Source organism: Calidris pugnax, unplaced genomic scaffold (genome assembly GCF_001431845.1).
Source record: "Calidris pugnax isolate Ruff unplaced genomic scaffold, ASM143184v1 scaffold27, whole genome shotgun sequence".
NCBI lineage: Eukaryota > Metazoa > Chordata > Aves > Charadriiformes > Scolopacidae > Calidris > Calidris pugnax.
In genome coordinates, this window is record NW_015090893.1 from 6253857 (window position 1) to 6273412 (window position 19556).

At 39.9% G+C, this 19556-nt stretch overlaps 1 protein-coding gene across 2 annotated transcripts in view; it reads right to left on the reverse strand.

Annotated features, from left to right (window-relative positions):
* Positions 1–18892, reverse strand: part of TTC1 (tetratricopeptide repeat domain 1) — a 33112-nt gene extending 14220 nt beyond the window's left edge. The window contains exons 1-6 of one of the 2 annotated variants that reach the window (XM_014947913.1): positions 18861–18892; positions 17956–18288; positions 7126–7186; positions 5172–5284; positions 3073–3109; positions 1216–1364 (exon numbers count right to left, since the gene is read on the reverse strand). In XM_014947913.1, coding sequence (XP_014803399.1) covers positions 1216–1364; positions 3073–3109; positions 5172–5284; positions 7126–7186; positions 17956–18279 — 684 coding nt within the window. In that variant the 5' untranslated portion in view covers positions 18280–18288; positions 18861–18892. The other variant, XM_014947912.1, reaches the window with a different exon arrangement.
* Between the last annotated feature and the right edge of the window lie 664 nt (positions 18893–19556).

Here is a 19556-nt window from a genome sequence, read left to right on the forward strand (position 1 = left end):
TATCACTAGAAAAATCACTTCCTGCTGGTATTTTACACAAAGAATTGTTTAAAACCTCAAATCAGCAGGCTGTGGCAGTGACTCTAAATCCCCCTTGAGTAAGGATTATTTACATGTTAGACTGGGGGTTCAGGAAGTGCTAGGGGTTTACCTTTTTTTCATCCAAGCTAATATACCCTAAAGGCCAAGGAAATTTTTCAAGCATTTCCTTAACAGAGATATGGGAAAGGTTCCACAAGAAATGTTTAATCCTGAAGTATTTGTAATTTGATTGAAAGTGGACATTGGAACACAGTACTAAGCTGCAGAATTTTGTTTTTGTTTTTTATTTTAGAACAAAGAGAGTAACTGAATAATGAGAGTGCTGTTTGCAACTACAAAGTGCCCTTTTCTTCAAATGAAAGCCTAAGTTTTTGAAGATTAATAGCAGACTTCAGTCATTATTAGTAAAATAACTCCAAGTGGCCAACACACACACAAGGCGTAGCAAAGAACAAGAACAGAAAACAGCTAAACCAAGAAACAAAAATATCAACATTTTAAAGTAGCCAAAAACATAGATACAAACTGACACAACCCTGTCTCTTGTCATACTCAAAGTCATATAGCCAAGTCATAGAAAAAAAAAAAAGTAATTATTTTATAATTATGCAATAAAGGCATTCGAACTGCAAATTTACTAATCAGAAAAATAATTCTACTGAAAGAAAACCAGACTGCCACTAATTAAACATCTAGCAAGAACTGTATTATAGGGTGCTTGTATTCTGGTTTTGAAATTGCAGTTCCTTATTAAAATGATAGCTACTAAATGCAGCAGTATTTAGGCAACCTTTTCTAGCACATGCATAAATACAATTAACAGCCTCAATCAGAAAACTAGAAAGAAGTATGTCTGTGTGTGCACGGTATTCAACAGTTAAACATGCAATTACATGTTTACAGCTCAGAACACCTGTTTACTTTCACTCATTTTACAAAGGTAAAAAGAAGACTATGCTTTATGGGCCTGAGACTTGTCATGGAAGTTGTGGCAGTTGATGTAATATTCCTTACGTAAAACCAGATGAGAAAACCACTACACTTTCAGTCTCAAAAAAACCAAGTTATCACCACTGCATATGAAGCTCCTTGCATAAACAGCACTGAATATTTAGAACAGGAAAGAAAAGACCTTGGTTTAAAGTTAGGCCAAAGTATACTAAAAAGGCTTACCATGCAAGCTTCTCTGGCTTGAGGAACTGATGGGTCTTTTTCTAGGACTGCCTTATAATCTTCCAGGGCTTCATCTAGTTTTTCTGTTTTTTCATACAGTTCTGCTCTCCGCAGCAAAGCTCTAATATAGTTAGGATCCAATTCCACTGCTAGAAAACAAAACCAAAGCTCAAATGAATTCTTGAGTATGTATAAATTCTTAAAAGTTATCTTTATAATGTAGCTTAGAATCAAGCAGAGTCACAGTTTAAAAGCTAAGTCATAATTCAGAAAGGCATACATTTCCCTGTGAAAGTCTAATGCAATGATCCTATTTCATTTAATGTCTACAATCTGCCACAGACAGAAGTGATTTATAATGCACAAACATTTAATTTTGCAATACTATATATGCAGAGATTCTAAGCAACCCTTCAGAAATTTTAAGGACCCGTAAGATATTTTTCAGCTTTTGTATATTTAATAAGTGTGTATTATTAGATTACAGCTACAGTTAAATATACCCAAAGATACACATAGCAGGGAAAATAAGTATTCCCCTGCTTATCTCAGTTCAAGTTGAGACAAACTCCAGAACTACTGGTGTTCTTCTGAATTTAGTATCAAATGGTCAAAATTGGGTTGGGAATCCACAAGCTTGTATTAGCCCTACACGTTTGCAGAGGGACATACTGACTGAATTTAAGCTTTTCCTCCCCTTATTCCCTTGGCAGCCATGACTGTGTTTACAGATGCAGTTAAGACTGAATGCTAAACTTAGCAGAAACCTGCAAATAGTAATTTCTCAAGAATTTCTTCATCTATTTTTCATCATAGAAAGACTGGAAATTTTATAATTACTAACCCATTAAAAATGTTTCTTGGGACAATTAATTAAATCTAGGATTATCTAGCTAAATATTCTAACTTAATTCTTCTGAAAGGACAAAGACAATGCTACAGTCAGCAAGCTGCAGGTTGGTGTGAATTGCTCTGCTGTGCTCCAAGTGTTGCATTGCAGTTTGTGAGCCAAGTCCCTGGGGAGTGTCAAGCGATGGTAGGTTTATGTCTCACTGCTGCAGAGCAGACCGATTCCCTTTCAGCCGCTACAAAATCAGCAGAAGTGTTTTTTCAAAATGCACCACCACCAAAACAAGGCAAACCCCCAAAGTGACAAAGGCCAGCTAGAATTTTTTACCTTCAAGAGTACTTTTAGCGTGCACAAACTCATATTTACTGTACAAGCAGTACTGGCACACAGCCATTGGATTAGTCTTCTGATTGGTAATTTGGACTTTTTTCCCCAGCTGTCATGGGGAGTTTAACAAATATTCGAGCATGGGTGAGTGGGTGGAAGCAATACAGCAATGCACAGCTGAAATGAATTCACCAGAAGTTGCAGAGAGAAAACTATGCAGGACAAGAACGGGAGAGCATAAGCCCTTCTGACAAAGCAAAAGCCTTGTATAAAAGGGACTTGATAATGCTTTTAATTCTATAAAGCCTCACAGTTCTTTGGAATCTGGGATTAAACCAAAATCAGGGGGTGGGGGGAAATGGCAGGTGGAAGTGGGTTTAAAATAGTAGGTGTAAAGAAACAGCTTCCATAATGAAAAGACTTTGCTATTAAAAAGAAGTACAAACAGCAACCTTATCGCCGCAAGAGAATAGAAACTAAATTATTACAGACAGGAAAAGTCTGACAGACATTTTACAAAATAAATAATTTTGGATTCAGGTGTCTTCCACCAGAGCTTTTCTATAAATTCTTTGAAGACCCTTATGCCCAAAATTACGGCTCTGCAGTAAGGCACTAAGTGGCAGAATTTATGTATGAAAGCTCTGGCACAAGAGTGGCACACTGAAAAAAAGTCCTACCTTTGCTGCAGTCACCTAGGGCAGCTTCCGTCTTCTCCTAGAACACAAACCAGTTTTGTTATACTTAAATCATATTTGTTGGGCAAGAGATTATTTGCAACTCCAAGCCAATGGTTTGTCTGGCATTCCAAGGAATTGGGTGTTCATGTAATCAAGGCTTTTCATACCATTGCTCTTGCTGTAAAGCTCTTTACTGGTGATTAGCTGCCTCTGCGAAGGCTGCCTGTGTTCCCGCTGCACGGCCGGCAGCGCCGCTCAAAAGGCTGAGTCACATCTGCAGGCCTTGGCTTCACCGACCTGCAGCTTTTCTCCCTTTCTCAATTAATTAAGGGGTTGGAATAGACAGTTCCCAAGACTCCCAGATAAATTCTTGTCCGTAACAAGACATTTGGAAAGCAGGCACTGACTTTAGCACTAATACAGCTTTCTCTACAAGGGACAATGCATGAGACTTCCAGAAGTGGTAGGGACAAGATCTTAGCACACCCAGACAACCACAGCAAGGAGATGAGAGCCCGGCAATCTGCTTAGAATAAAATAATAAAATATAAAAAGAACCACAAAAACAAACAAACAAACAAACAAAAACAACCCAAAAAAACCCAAAAACAAAAAACAAAACAAAACCAAAAAAAAGAGCTGAGACAGAGATCAAATCTTCATCCAGACTCAAAAGGCTTTTAAAAAAATAAAATTAAAAAAAGCAGGTTGTTCCATGCATGTATTGTTGATCTAAGTAGTAGTAATCTTTCTACACCCAAGTAACTATTTTCTCCTCCATGAAACAGAACTGCCCGAGAGATTCTTGCCTCATGAGCTTTTGTTGTAGTGCAAGGCAAATGGCAGCAGCAGGTATGGAAGAACAAACTTAATGGGGAAGTTATTAACAGTATGACTCTATTTTCAGAATAATATATTGGTCTGTCGGGTTCCAATGATCTATGCTGGTGAGATACACTAGTTTGTGCAGTTCTTTTATCATCTTGGGCTCATTTGGGGACTATTAGATTAGTTTCCTAGTGATATGAATAGCTAATGTGGATTATAAGGAGTTTTTTCAGTTTACAGCTTTCATTATTTGAAAGGTTCCAGCATCTGTTATTACAGATTTTATTCCATTTTTTCCTTGTCTGCTCAAACAATTCAGTATCCCAACAGCATCCCAAGCAAGTTAGATAATTCTGGCTGAACAAGAGTAGTCTACACAGAGTAAGAATTTACTTATTTATGCCTGAATATGGCTCCAGGGTATGTTTCTAAACAGAGCTGCATCTGTCTCAATACTGGAGTAAAACTGCAAGAAAGTTCCCTTTGCAGGAGGGTAAACTGAGGATAGGAGTTACTGTGCTATTTTTCTATAATAATCTTAAAATAATCTTAAAAACAAAGGCAAAAATAGGGAGTAATTTCTCCCCTATTATGAAATGAAAGTGAAAGCTTCCGTTTACAGAGATCGTGTTCTGTGCCCTCCGTGCTGCCTAAGCCCAGTGCTGACTCTGGTAACATCTGGGCACCTGTCCCTGGTCAAGGAACAGAAAACCTATGGAGAAAGCTGCACCCATCCTATCTAGACCATGCCCTACCTGCAGCAGGTCTGTCCCTACTACACAGAAACTGTGAAGGGAACAGACTAAATTAATAAAGCCATAGTTAGGAAGTCCTGCTTATGCCTCAAAGCATTTTAGCCAATTAAATTAAGACAAGTATCTGACAATGCAGGCTTTTAGAAAAAACACTAACGAGCTACAATTCTAAACAATCTAATACATGGTCTGCATACATTAACGTGCTTAAAGACATCTGTTCCACATGAACTTTGAATTTCATTAAAATAGAGAAAATGAAAGAAAAATCAGTATTTTAAACATAATGCAGAAGAGCATCTTTGAACAGCTGTTCCAACTGCAGCTTTCAGGTTGGTTTTCATCCTCAGGAAAACCAAGCGTACCAGCATTTCTACTGGGAGCGTGAGAGACTGAGCAAGCAGCAAAACCTGCAAACAGCTTTACTCTTTTGCCCTCCTTTATGCTCCCCCAATGACTTCATTATTGCATTTGTCATGTAATCAATACATGGTATTTCATAACAAGAATATTCACCTGTTTCATTTTTGCAGCAGCTCTGTTTGAAAACAAAACAGCCCTATCTTTCTGGAAGCAGGCGGGACAGATCTGCAGAGCCTTCGTGTAAGAGTCTTCTGCCTCTCCATAGTCTGCAGATGCAGTAGGAAAAAAACAAAACACACCATTTATTTCAAATGTCAGTACAGTCAGTGAACCACATGGCTAAGATTTCTTTGGAAACATTTCTCAATATATGATGCAATATTAAACCGGGATCAGCATCTGCTTTCAGACAAAGTGCATTTCTAAGTAGTACATAGATCAATGACAATTAATTATTTCAAAATCAACACCCTTGTAAAAGCAGAAATATAGTCCTGAGTTTAATGTAACAAGTATAGCATGACGTGCATGTAATTCTCATCCCTGAAATTGTTTTATTCTATTTAAGTACCAGCCTTAGAGGTAGAATCCCTTTAGATTAAGTGTATCCTTGATCTGAAAGGAAGCACGTGCTGAAATGTGTCACTGCACCAATACCTGTTCAAAGCAGCTATGAAGATATTTTATTTGCCATATCATCTTCAATAACTGACTTAAAGGTCAGTCACCACAAACCCATTATCGCCCGAAGGTCATCCGTCATCCATCATCCATCTGGTCTAAAGCAAGGACCACTGGAAAACCACATGGGATTATCAAGTTATTCGTTTTCCAATAAAGGTACAGTCAAGAGCGAGCAGGCCCCATAGCGACTCTGAACAATGCCCTGCCAGCTGACAAGTGCATTGTCCTCAAAACAGAGCAATTCTTGCTGTGCACATTAGCTGGTGACCATCCAGGTCCTTCAAAGGTGGTGTGTTTCTGATTAGTAAGCACTTTGGCAGGCACAGGCACACCGAAAAGATCTGCCAAAGAATTTGTCAAGAGGCTATGGATGAGACTTCACAAGATGATTCAGCCAACACTACAAGCTTTCATTCCTTCTGCCTCCTCTGATGCTTGCTTGAATTGGTAAATCATTCCCCAGGAATATGGCTCTCCTAGCACACAGTAAGAGACCTCCAACACAAAGGTCACTGCCTGGTTATCAGGGACTTCTGGGAAGGGGAAATTAGTCATTTGTGTCCCTGCAGACAGAAGAAAGTATGAATCTGCATTTCCTGGATTCTTTGTGAATCCTCTAGCCACCAGAACATTAAATGAAAGGTAGGTGTCAAAATCACTTCCCCCTTTGTGTTTTTTAATTAAAAGTATTGTTACAGTTATTTATTACCGACCTCAACCCCGTTGTTATGTATTACCTAGGTTCTGAACAAGTCCCGTTTTGGCATAAGCTAGAAATTTACATACCTCTAAATCAGTTTTTGTAAATACATGTACGTGTGTGTGTACGTGTACATCTCTATATATACACATACACATGTGTGTACATCTCCATATACATGTATATATGTATGTATACACATGTGTATACATGTATATAGATGTACATGTAAGTACTTATAGATTGTATATGTATATATAGTTGTCTATATTTATGTACACACACATACGTAAATAAAATATATAACAGAGTCAGTGGATAAAAAGAAACATGCAACTCTACAAAGGTAGGAGAGAGCTACTGAGCCCCTGAGTCCTGCATTAGCAAAACTCAAAGCCTAGTGGAAGCCTTTTTTGATTAGTAAAAGAAACACTGGCACTTGGAAGGCAGTCAATTCTGTATCATGTTCTTGGATTTAAACACTGAGCTTTCATGAGAATCCTGCTGTAGTAATCCAAGTCTTTGTGATTTCAACTTAACTCTTAAGGAGGTCTGCTATCCCTTTCTGTTCTCTAGAGCTGGATGCAAAATGACATATATGATAAATCTGAATGACAGTAGGTGTGAGAGCTTCCTATGGGTTTTCTGCAATATCACCATGAGGGCTAAGTATTAATTAAGATCCTCTAACATCCATACGGTGTTAGAAGATTATCAACCCACCTCCTTTCTTGAATTGCTCATTTCCTTTCTCCTTCAGCATTGTGCTCTCCTTTCTTCTTTTCTACAAAAGAAAAGACAATGTCTCAAAGTATTTAATTGAAATGAACAAGTAGGTCAGCTGCAGTTCCAAATAAAGTATGAATGGAAATCAGAATAAAATATAACCAGAAGAATTTTAACTAGTACCAAGATTGCTTGCTTGTAGTCATTGTGATATGATAGTCTTTATATATCCATGAAACCTGGAGTATAACAACAAGGCAATTAAAAAGCTCCAGTTCATGGACAATAGTATGCAGAAAGAGCATTCATAGTGAATTACATGGTCTAAACTAATACGTTAGCTTTTTACTGGCTGTTTGCTTCTCCTTTCCAACTCAATTTAATTCAATCAGCGCAGGTCAACTATGTAGAATATATTTTAAATGTAAAGTATTGAAAATTCTGCTTGAGATAACTCCATCTCAGAAATTCATAGTTGCTTTCAGAGCTGTACAAAACATGTTGAGCTGACTGCATCAGAAAGAGGTCCATGGATGTTACTGCCCTGAAAGATTTCTTATGCAGAGAGTGACTAAACCATCAGACCCAGAGACAGGAAGATTGTTCTGTTACACAGTGAAAATTGCACATGCTGAGCAGAGTTATGTTTTCAACCATGAATATCTTAACAGTACTCTTGGCACAAGCGAAGTTGACATGAATGCTCTTAGCCTTTGATACAGAAAACACAGGATGTCATCAAGCCATCTCTTCAGCCTATTTACAATGGAAGCCTTTCACATGCAGGCATACCTCACACAAGTGAAAACAAAGCAGTAGAAGTAAGATGGTTACATCAAGAAGCAATGCTCATGTTCACGAATCATTTCTATGGTAGAAAAATGATCATTTGAACCACTGATTTTGCCCCCAACACACACAAAGGACTTAAATCAAGGTGTCTATCACGTATAGATCACTGAGCAATTAAAAAGCCAACACTAGGAAAAGGAGCAGTTTCCTTTCCTGCAGATTGTGTAAATCAAGGATTAATGCAATTATCAATATCGCACAGAACATCTCCTTGGAAACAGCTAAATATAGTACTCTGTGGAGCGCTGCACCATCTCACAGCTATGCCAAGTAGCTGAGAAACAATACAAAATCAGAGGTTCTCTCCTCCTGCTTTTATTGGTTTTGGAAAGTAATTCACCCGACCACTGTCACCATCTTAGTAATAACAGATCACAATGCTCTGAAACCTAAGCTCAGGAGAATGGCATTCAGTTGTGACACGCAAAATTACACAGTAAAGTATCATCTGATCCTTTCGATACATGCCTAGATGACTGATTTTTTTCCTATTGCCTATTAAAGATGTTTTCTAATACTCATTGCTCCTCACATTTAGAACAACAACAACCAGAAAGCACAGGTCAGATCTGTGTGCACCACTGTTTAGAAACTGGCTTTCCTCCAGGGGAGACAAACCTACACAAGTCCTTCCCCAATGTCTCTTGCACCGACGCACACAAGCCATTTGGTGCCTTCTAAATATGAATATACAAACAAATTTGAGCACTTAAGGCACAAGCTGCATTAAAACCACAAATTCTTTGTATAAATGCAGGATTCTGCTGTTCACCACAGGGAGTACGTAACTGCATTTGAGAACTGTACCCAAACTTTGGAAGTGCCAGAGAGAACAGCTCCAGCAAGGTCACTGCCACACACACAGCTGGCCTCCACAGAAAGCAAATTTTTCCAACATGGTGAATGGACACAGAGTGAAGGTTAGCACAACAGAAGTCATTTTCATACCAGTGAACAAAGGAGCCACATTTCAGCACAGAACAGGTTTGGAGATGATGATCCTACAGGAAAACACGAAACATCTACAAAGACAACCCTCATTCAAGATAAGAAATGCTTGAAACGCTGGCCCTACTGACTTTGCTGCTCATGACCTATTTGGAACTGGCCTTTTAAGTGTCATTAACTGATTCACTGTCACAGAAGGTAAAGTTACAACTTCACAATAATGAAAGAATTTGTTTCGTATGAAATGAGAACTACAGCATAGTCGCTGTACTCCTGATGCAGAAACCTAAAAATCAATGAATACTGGATGAAGAGCTTTACCTGTATTATCATTATTTTGTTTCATTTTATTAAAATTATTAGAAAATATGTTTACCCAAATTAAGTATTAAACACTAATATAAAAGGCGATTTGCGGCAAGAAGGCTTCAGGAGAATAAGCTTTATATTTAAAAAAAAATAATTAAAAAAGAATAAGAGGAACAAAAAATTTCTTCAACTGTGGGATTCCTTCGCAGGTAGCCAAGAGGGTTGTGACCCAGAGTCTCAGCAGCACAGAAGAAAGACCTAGGTGGCTGTATGGCCATGTTCGCTGGGGAAACCTGGGCAGCTGAAAGTTCTGAGCAAGAGAGGAGTTTAAGGACCGTCACACTGGGAAGCTGATGATTCATACAACTCTCCTCAGAAAGCCTGTTCCCGGATATGTCCTCTTGCCTGCGAATCAGACTGCACAAACTTGAAGGACAGAGAACTATTAGTCACATAACTTACAGACATACAAACGTCAGTGACAGTCTTGCGGTCACTTCTGACTACTTGACCAGAAAAGGTGTTGTCTAAGCATGTTCCAGAAGCCAGCAGCATTGTCAAGAACACCGAGCATGGTTTTGCAGCTTACTCAGCTCCTTGGGAAGCAGCAATGCACGCAATGCAGTTCTGGTTCAAACCCAGTATTTCTGTTACAGCTTCACCAACGTTTTCAAGATATCTCTGAATTACGGGTTCCAGGCTGCCCCTGAAGTACTAAACTTCACAAGTTCTTGCAGTGTTTTTCAAAAATGTAAAGTCTATAGGGTACCTCATGCATCATTCTGGATTTTCTTTTGAACTATGACCCATAATCAATACATAACAGCAGACCATCCCAAACAACAAATTCCTCTGGCTTTTCCACAAAATGTAAAATTGTATGTATTAGCACATTACACCCTAAATGCACTGCCCTCTAAAGGACACTATGTATTTGTGAAATAAATCCATAATTTATTCCTCCATATATACACTTCTTTAACAGAAAATCCTAACACTAAAGCAGCTGCAAATCAACTATTTTGGATGAATTTACATTTAACCTGAAAGGACTGCTCCAACGGATGCTGTTAGAATCAGTCTTCTATTCAAATTCATGGTAAAAAAAACAACAAACCAACCAAAACCCAAAGCAGTGTTAGAAGATATAACTTCTTCTCTCAGTAAGCTGCATTTCCAGCGTCAATGGACAACTGCAAATTGACTGGTCATCAGTTTACTGTGATCATATCAAACCAGAGTGAAAAAATTGCAAGTGACTTGTCCTTGGGACAAATTTTGCACAATGTCATTTCAGTGTCCCCACCCACTCATATTTCAGCAAAAGATTTAAGTAGCTGCAGGGCAGGCTACCCTTTCCTCAGCGAGGGAAGTAGGTCAGACTGAACTCTTAGGACGCTCTGCCTAAGGAAAAGATATCTTGACCCACTGCGTTCCCTGAGGCTGCTCGAATACGACATTGAGGTCACGCACAACCTCCCCAACTTACACTCCATTCTGATTTTCTGCTAGTCAAAGTCAGCAAAATCTTAAAGTTTCTTTTTTGCAAATTTTATTAACGCAAAGATGACAAATTCCAAATGGCAGGCATTAGTTTTTGATGTACAAAGTAAAAAAAATGTTTTTTCAAAGTCCAGGAGAAATAACTACATTTAACTAGTAACATGATTCTTAAAGGATCGGATGAGAAATGTTTCCAGATTTGGATACTGAATGGCAATAGTTCATATTCTGAAGAAATTAGGATCTTAACATAAACCTGCCTGGCAAGCAAGAGGTGCTGAAGATTAAGGCCTGATCTGAAGTAATGAGAAAAGACAGCTTGGCCTTCTGACAATGAAAGGCAACAATTCCAAAGAAAGACCATCAAATACAGTCCCTGAACCTCAGCTACTCTGCCAAAAAACTCAGGGTTAAAAATAAAAGCATTAAAGCACTATTTTACTATTAGAGAAGAAAGCAACCTATACATTTTCACTGTTTTGGAAGTAGCCAATGTAATAGAAGCGCTTGAAGTGAAATCCTTAAATATAGCAGGTGAGAGCTGAAGGACAAACACCCTGAGCTTGTAACGCTTCCAACTACGCTTCCGCTGGCTGTTCCTATGCATTTTATTTGATCAATTGATTTAACTTTGCTCGGGAAATGTTCTTGGCTCCAGTTTTGTCAAGAGCAGCAAATGTGTGCTCCCTTCTCTGTAAGGCTATTTACACAGTGTGACAATGCACATCTGCATCTCATACAGCTTTTTGTAAGGTCACCAAGTAGCAGTCAATTTAGAATTACTGGGGTTCAAAGGGTGCACAGAAGCAAAGAATTTAAACAGATAAGGAACATATTTCTCAGTTTCAAATACCAATGCTATTCCTAAGTCATCCATTAGTAGTCATCTGCTTCCCCCTGCAGTTCTGTGGAGCTATTGCTGTATTATACATTCAAGTATTTCAATTTCAATTTAAGGTTGTAGTCACTCAAAAAGCCCTTTTTCAAATCTTGCTGGAGTCATCACTTGAAAACTGTGCCAAATCTGCCCTCTACACTGAAGACACAGAGTAATAAGCCTTGCTAGACTCTAGCCCATCTCTGCTCATTGTAACTCCATAGTAAAGATGCATCAGTCTTTTTACTGCCAAATCACTACCTTTTCCTGAAATTGTAAGCAGCACTTCCAGAGACAAGAGGTCATATCCATCCTTGACAGTTTAAGGTAATGTGCCAGACTAACCGTGACTGTTCCTGAGTGACATGACATGCCATTCAGTCATCCCTGTTCCAGAGGCAACAGCCTCAGGCAGAAAAGTGGAGCCGACCACTTAATCCATCACCACCACAAGTCAAAAAGGCCTCAATTTGCCAGTATCAGCATCTTCTAGACACGCAAAAATGTATATAAGGATCAAATCAGATAGCAGCACTGAAAGTAAGATGAAGGTATACCTTTTCACTCTTTTAAATTGCCATCCAGCAAAAGACTTTTTTTAGTTTTAAAAATTTAACTCAAAGAACTATAAATCACAAAGGGAGAGCAATACTCCAGATTTTATCCAGGTTCTTGTCACCAACAGTTGGAATTAATTAACCTAGTAGACACAGATATACTTCTCAAATGTACTACTCCAAGTTTTGATTAAATCAGAAAATATAACAGGGTATTTTGTTCTATTTCACAAGCCATAAGACAGGGCAGTTTAAGTCTATCAATCCATCTTTTCCTCTAATTTGACCAAAAGAATAGCATATTTAGTATTGGTGCTGTACTGTATATGGGATCTAGGTTATTAAAGTAGGTCATTTGAATAAGGGCATCACCTTTTAGTATATTTCATAAGATTGCACAGTGATGCTTTCAAAACCCAATTGCCTTGCAAGATTTACTGCTACACAAAATAATTCTGAATGCTGATAAGAATTGTTAACAACAGATATATTCCTTATTGGTATTTGTCAGTAATTTATGTGATAAGTTTCACTGCTGTGCAGTCAGTTGCATTGTCTCATGTATTAATAATCTGGTTTTTTTGGTCCAACCACCTAATTGTGCCTGGAAAGAGTTCTGAGAACCTCTCCAAGTGATCAACACCTGAAGACTGCTCCAAAATATGACTCACTTTGTTTCCTCCTATCTTCCATTTTGTTCCTTATTTGTTCCCTTTATTTCATAAATACTATAGAAAAAACAGCAACTCTGACGGAGTAAAGATTACTATACTATATGGAACAGATGGAACTAGGAAAACACCAAATGCTGAAATGAATGACTACACCTGAGAAACCATCTCAGAAGAAATCCCAGATCAGTTCTTCAGCCCCTGGAAAAGCAAATTCTATACAGAAGCCATAATTTATGGAAGAACAATGGGATCAACCTGAAGCATGGGGCAGAAAGGGTGAGGAACAGAGCAGTTTAAAGGAAATGTCTTGATTAAGACAACATTCTCTAACACAACCTAGAACTTCTGGAGAAAAGGGGGAGGGGTGGGGAGAGAAAAAGGAATTTTTACTGTTTAGCCCAGAACTAAAAAAATCTCAGGTTTAACTCAAAAATACAATTTCTCAAAGATCAGTTTCACTTAATTCTTACAGAGTTGCTAACAAGATACTAATCAAGAATCTCTTCCACTAGAGCTCTGTTCCTTGTCTTGCTGACATAATTCCTAGTGTTAAAATAGAAGCTGAGCATGATTACAGCCAGCTGTAGCTCTAATGCACATACAACAGCCCAAAGATATTAATTGCTTTTGAGGAATATTAGATATTTATTCCAGGGTCTCACAGCAGCTAGAGTGTTCTATATCCAAAATAAGAGCTTATTAGGCCAGGTGCTTAAGTCTTTGCCAGACAAGGCCCAAAGAACAAGACAACATCTGTCATGATGGAAGAGCATGAGGGATTCAGAATCTTGCTGCTGGATAAACTCATAATTAATGGGTGTCCCTCCAGAAGAGGACCGCATCAGACTGAAACAATTACCATGTAACAGCTGTTGGGTGTCTTCTGATTAATTCTGCAGACTAGACCAACGTCAAAGCCATCACTGTCAATGACAACTAACCAGAAAAATCTGTTTGTAATGCATCAAAAGCAATTTACTGCTCAGTGCCTCTGCTGAGGCAGCAATCAGCATGCTTTTGAAACAACAACAACAACAATCTTGTAAAAGTGAATTTTGTTTCAGCCTGCTTAATTCTTAAAAAGCTTTGAGCTGCAAGTCCAGGCAAATACCCAGGCTCTACGCTACATCTGTTTTTAAGAATGCTTCTTGCAGGTTTGTGTCTTAACATCCCTTTAAGTTCTTCTTTTGCTTCACTGTGCAGAGAAGACTTCTTACAGTATTGGTACTGTTTTCCTGGAAGTAATTCCTGTTGCTTAAAATTAGAAATCTCACTGTATGGGGCTCTCAAAATATAATTGAGAGAAAATACACAATCACTTGCTCCTTCACTTGGATCTCTGCAGCAGCTTCTGCACGGGTGAGAATTTCTACTTAGAGCTGCCACCATGAAAGCTTGCACATCAGATATGCATAAATACACAGAACAAGGACTAGAATCTGTCTTTGCATCTCTGGAATAAATTAGAGACTTTCTTTTCTACAGCCTAGTTAATTGGAGAACATCGCTCAAAAGAATTCATTTATTAAAGCTGCTAAAACATAACATTGGGCTTAGTTTGAAAAACAAAACAAAATGACAAACTATTAAGGTGTAGGTCCATTAATTTCATTTGAGTGGGGCTAACATCCAGCTTTCCTTATGACTTGAGTACACAGTTTATGGCTGGTGCTGCAGCCACAGTTCATAGGAAGTTTTTCTTCTTTAGGCAAGTAGTCTAATTGAAGAAAATCCATCTACCCCTATACGCCATCACGACGGCTGCTATTTGATGCCTACTTTTATCAGCGCTGCCCTTGATCTAAAAATACAGCATTATTTTTCATCTGAATCATCCCCCGTAACTGGTTGACTGCACATTCCCGCAGAGAGGTGTGCCAGCACAACGGAGGAGGCAGCAGGGGGCTGAGAATAACTGCTGAAGGACTGCCTAAGCAGCACACACAGCGCTGCTGCTGAGTGTCTGGTCACAACCTAAACAGTCAAGTAAACAACTTCTGAATATTTCTGCCTCATTTTCTCCAGCTGCAAAAAAAAAAATAAAAAAATTCATGTTGCCCTTCTTCTCAAAAACGACCTTTTGAGTAACTGGAAGGTTTAAAATGTTTGCATAACTCTGAATAAATGGATGTACAGCAGCTGTTTTCAGACCATAACTGCAGTATTTTTTCCTTAAAAGCTGCGTCGTTTAACAGATTCTTTTCATAATCAAAATATAGAGAGCATTTCACTTTTAAAAATTAAAATAAAATAAAATAAAATAAAATTTGTAGCCATCAATTCCAAGTACTATGAGGAAAACTGGAGTAGTAATTCAGGAATGATCCATCCCCACAGTTTTACCACACAGAGACTGTACGGTGATGCAGAGTAAGATCATGCAAATGGGCTACTTCAATACTTATAACAACTGCTGTAACCTTCTAATTCATCTCTGGTTTCTGGATTTCTCAAACTTTGCTTTGAAGAGATACCAGCAGTATTTTGTTAGAGAAAAAAATAGTTATATTTTAAAGACTGCTTATATAATCCACTCAGAAAGTTCTTTATGGAACATAAACAAAGTTCACAGTATAAATATTGCCAATCTAATAGATATGGTAACACTAAGAGATGGAATACCCACATTTCATTAGGTATAATCCTAAATGAAACCAGAATGCACAATCACACAATGCACTGGAAATAAACCTACAGAAAGACAAGAACTGCCGCTGTCTCAATACTTTCTCCATGGAAATCTTTCCAGCTCTGAACAGTTATTATCTTGTACTCTCACAGCACCTTTCAATGGAGTTCCACAAAGGTGAACGCAAGTATTCAACATTCACTATTCTTTTGCTCATTTTTTTTCCTTCTGTAAAATGATGTGCAAAACTAAATGATTACCTAACAATACAACAGAAACAACAGCAGCACAAAAACTAAGACACCCAAATTCTAGGCCTACTGCTCTTTCTGGTTTAATTCGATGACATAATTTCCCCCCAGCTTTTAGCATTTTATCTGTGAAACTCTGAAACTGCCTTGAAGTTCTAGGCTGCTGCAGAAACCTCATTGTGACTCATGATGACAATGTTCCTTGTTGTACAAGAAATAAATACAAGTAGAAAAAAAGGAATGGTTAGTCTAAACTGGAAAAGACACAAGGGCAAAGCGATAATGGTTTTTCTGTGTAGTGAATAAGTCAAGGAAAGTGGTCTTTGTCCTTTGTTCAGCAACTGAGAGAATGCATTTCAAGAGTGCACAGTTCTGGTGCACACTCCATACAAAAAATACCAAAACACTTCCCAAAGGGAGTCCAGCGCAGGGCCCCGAGATAGTCAGGATGCTGCAGACCATGACCTAAGCAGACAGCCTAGGAGAACTGAGTTTGTTCAGCCTTAGGAAAAGGCAGCTCAGTGGAGACTCCATTGCTAGAGAAAACAGAGATGAACTCTTCCTCAAGGCACACAGAAAAAGAAGGGCAAGTAGTCACAAGTTGCAACAAAGGAAATTCTAATTAAATACGAGGACAAAAGTTTCCACCATGAGGGTAATTAAACACTAGAACAGGGGCCCAGAGAGGCTGTGCAACCTCCAGCCTCTGAAATGTCTGCGTGGCTCTAAGCAGGCTGATCTATTTATCTAACTTTGAGCAGGGGGCTGGACTAGGTGACCTCTCCAGAGGCCCTTTTGGGGGAAAGGATGCACCAAATAACTTGAGATTCCCCCCACCCCCCTTATTCTTTATTAGAGCTCAAGGTATTACAACTGGCAAGCGTCATTACGCCCATTTTACAGACGTGAAAACTGACAAACAGAAAAAGCAAGATCCAAAGTGATTTCCACAAGGTGAAGCAGCAGACAAGTATTACATCTAGTCTTATTCCTACTTTAAGGAGATTATATTCCATGTCCCCCTTCCCCACCTGCCCATCTTGCTTTTCCAAGGAACTCAAGGAATTTCTCCATTAACATGACAATCTGTACCACAGAGGGAAAACTACCTTTTTGTCTTCACTGATGTATTTTGGTCAGAAATCCCACCCTACCAGCAAGGGAATTATCTGAGCCACAACTTGATTAAATTTCTTTATACTGGTTTGTAACAAACAATACAGATGTTTGGTTGCCTCCAGCAATTTAGCTCTGCATATTTCTGCCCCTCATTCTCTATTTACAGTAGCTGACAGTAAGACCACACCACAGTCAAATTACTGCCAATCCTCTCCCTCTTTCCAACTTTTTGGGGCAATGCATAGGCAGCATTTATTTACTTACACAACATAGACAGGGCTAGCCAACAGTTAAGAAAGCATGGTCCAGCTTTACTAAGTCAGTTAAATTAGAAGAGATCTGCCTGCCTGTATTAAAGAGTAATAAGCCCATATAAATTCACTGAAACATTCATAATATTTTAAGCGCTTTAAAAAAAAAAGTTTCATGTGACCCTTCATTTCTTCTTTTTTCATCAAAAGTTTATTAGTAGTTGTTCATTATGTAGTAATTTTTTCTACTGCTCCTGGTGATTTGGGAATTTCCAGAATAAAAACTATACAGCTATACAATACACTATCATCCTCTATGAAGTAGTGTTTTCCTAAGATGCTGCATACCTCCTCGTGTTGACTGTTGTTCCTTACTCCACTGTCTCCTTCCCTCACCTCAAACAGTTACTCAATATTACCTATGATCCAAACTGAGCAGCTAGCCTTTCAGTAAGGACTCTATTTCCTTTATTAAAATAAGATCTAATTCATGCCTACAGGGCTATCCTGAAACCTCCTCTGAGTTTTGGAAAAGCACCTTGCAGCTAATCAGATGAAAACAATGAATGTACACAATTAAATAACATGACACAGGGAGATTTTTGTTCTAATCTCCCCGAGTCACAGTAACCTTAAACACCAGTGAAAGTAGTTGAAAATCTGCAAAGGAATGTGATGATTAAGAAGAGTAGGGAAAGCTAATACAACTATTTGTTACCTAAAAGAAGAAAGTAAGAACATTAAAACTAGACACGTAAGAATTTCACAGGTCCATTTTCATGCTGGTCACAAACCATTCAGAAACGTGACATTGAAAATATTATCTTTTTATATTCAACACCAGTACTTTGGATTACCTGTTTTTCTTCTTCTGGCATATCTTTTTCTAGTTCTAGTAAATATTCTTCATCTAGTTCTGTCTGCTTCCTTGAGCTATTCTCATCATTCTGTAAATTCCCTTCATCATCCAGCACAGGTTCTTTTGCCTCAAAGGAGTCATGACAGTCATGGAAATACTCATCTGCTGTCGTGGGATCTTTGGCTGAAGATGGTGTACATCCACTTTCAATATTTTGGGGATTCTGTGCATCTTTGGGGCCAGTCTCTGAAGGCTTCTCATCAGAAAGCTTTAAGTGATCAAGTAATTCTTCGGGTAGACTTGCATCTTTAAATTCTTCCATGTCGGACTCCTTGGAGGGGTTAGGTTTTTAGAAATAAGAAGGAAATAACCCTCAACAAGCATAATATAAACACCTTCTCAGCAAACAAATCTCAAAAGTTCTTAAAAGTACTCTTGATATCACCCAAGGGAAACCATGACCCCTCAAGGGACGGAGGAACTTAGACATGCCTCTCCTACGCACTACACAGCGACACGGGCCCAGCACACTGTTCCCATAAGTAAGTTAAGTCACGGGCTCAGATTCCCAGGACCGGCAGGGCACAGCACAGCACTATGCTGCGGCTTTTCCTTCGCAGTGGGACTGAAGTCACCCACAGGCCTCAGCACCCCCTCGCCCACCCCGGCCCCTTGCGGTCCCCCCGCCGCCTCCCCAGGCCCCGCCGGCACCGCGCTCCCCTTCAGCCCCGCCACGGCGTCCCGGAGCTAGGCGCCAGGCAGCCGTTCCAGGCTCTGTCACCTCAGCCCTATCCCGCCCCCGGAGATAAGGGACCGGGCTGCGGCCCGCGCCCCCCATGGCACCGCCGCCTCCCTCCGGGCCAGGCCCACCCCAGGCCGCCCGCCCCGTCCCCGGGCACAGACCTGCGCCTTCCCTTCCGGCCGATGCGCGTCCCCCGCCCCTCGCCCTTCGACCCGCCGCGCGCTTCCTGCCGGCGCCGGCCAATAGGGGGAGGCCGCGCGCAGGCTGCTGGGACTTGCAGTCTTGCGAGGGAGAGCGGCGCGTGGGGTCGGGGTGTCTCGTGCCGGTGGCGCGTGGGCTCTCCTCAGGCGGAGGAGCGCTGAGGAGAGGAGAAACGAGGAGAGGAGCGGTGAAGTGAAGTAAGGAGAAATGAGGAGAGGAGAAATGAGGAGAGGAGCAATGGAGCAAACTGAGGAGAGGAGAAATGAGGAGAGGAGCGATGGAGCGAGGTGAGAAGAGAAATGAGGAGAGGAGCGATGGAGTGAGGTGAGGAGAAATGAGGATCGATGCGGTCAGGAGAGGAGTGGAGCGTTGAGGTGTGGTGCCCCACCTCACCCTTGGCCTTTCTCTCCCTGAGGCCACACTCTCGTGTGCGTGAGGTACTGAGGTTGAGGTTTGTTTGGCTTTTTTTTAACACGGGCTGCTTGCACAGCCCTTTTGCATATCTTGAAGGGGGTCTCTTGTTGTTTGAGCTTGCTCAAGGTTAGAAGTTACACCTTGAAACTGCACCTGTTAGGCTGGGTGTAGGGTAGCTCTGAGGATGAAGGGAGGCTGGGAGCTGCCACCCCAGAGGCTCCTTGGGGGATCACCCACAGTCA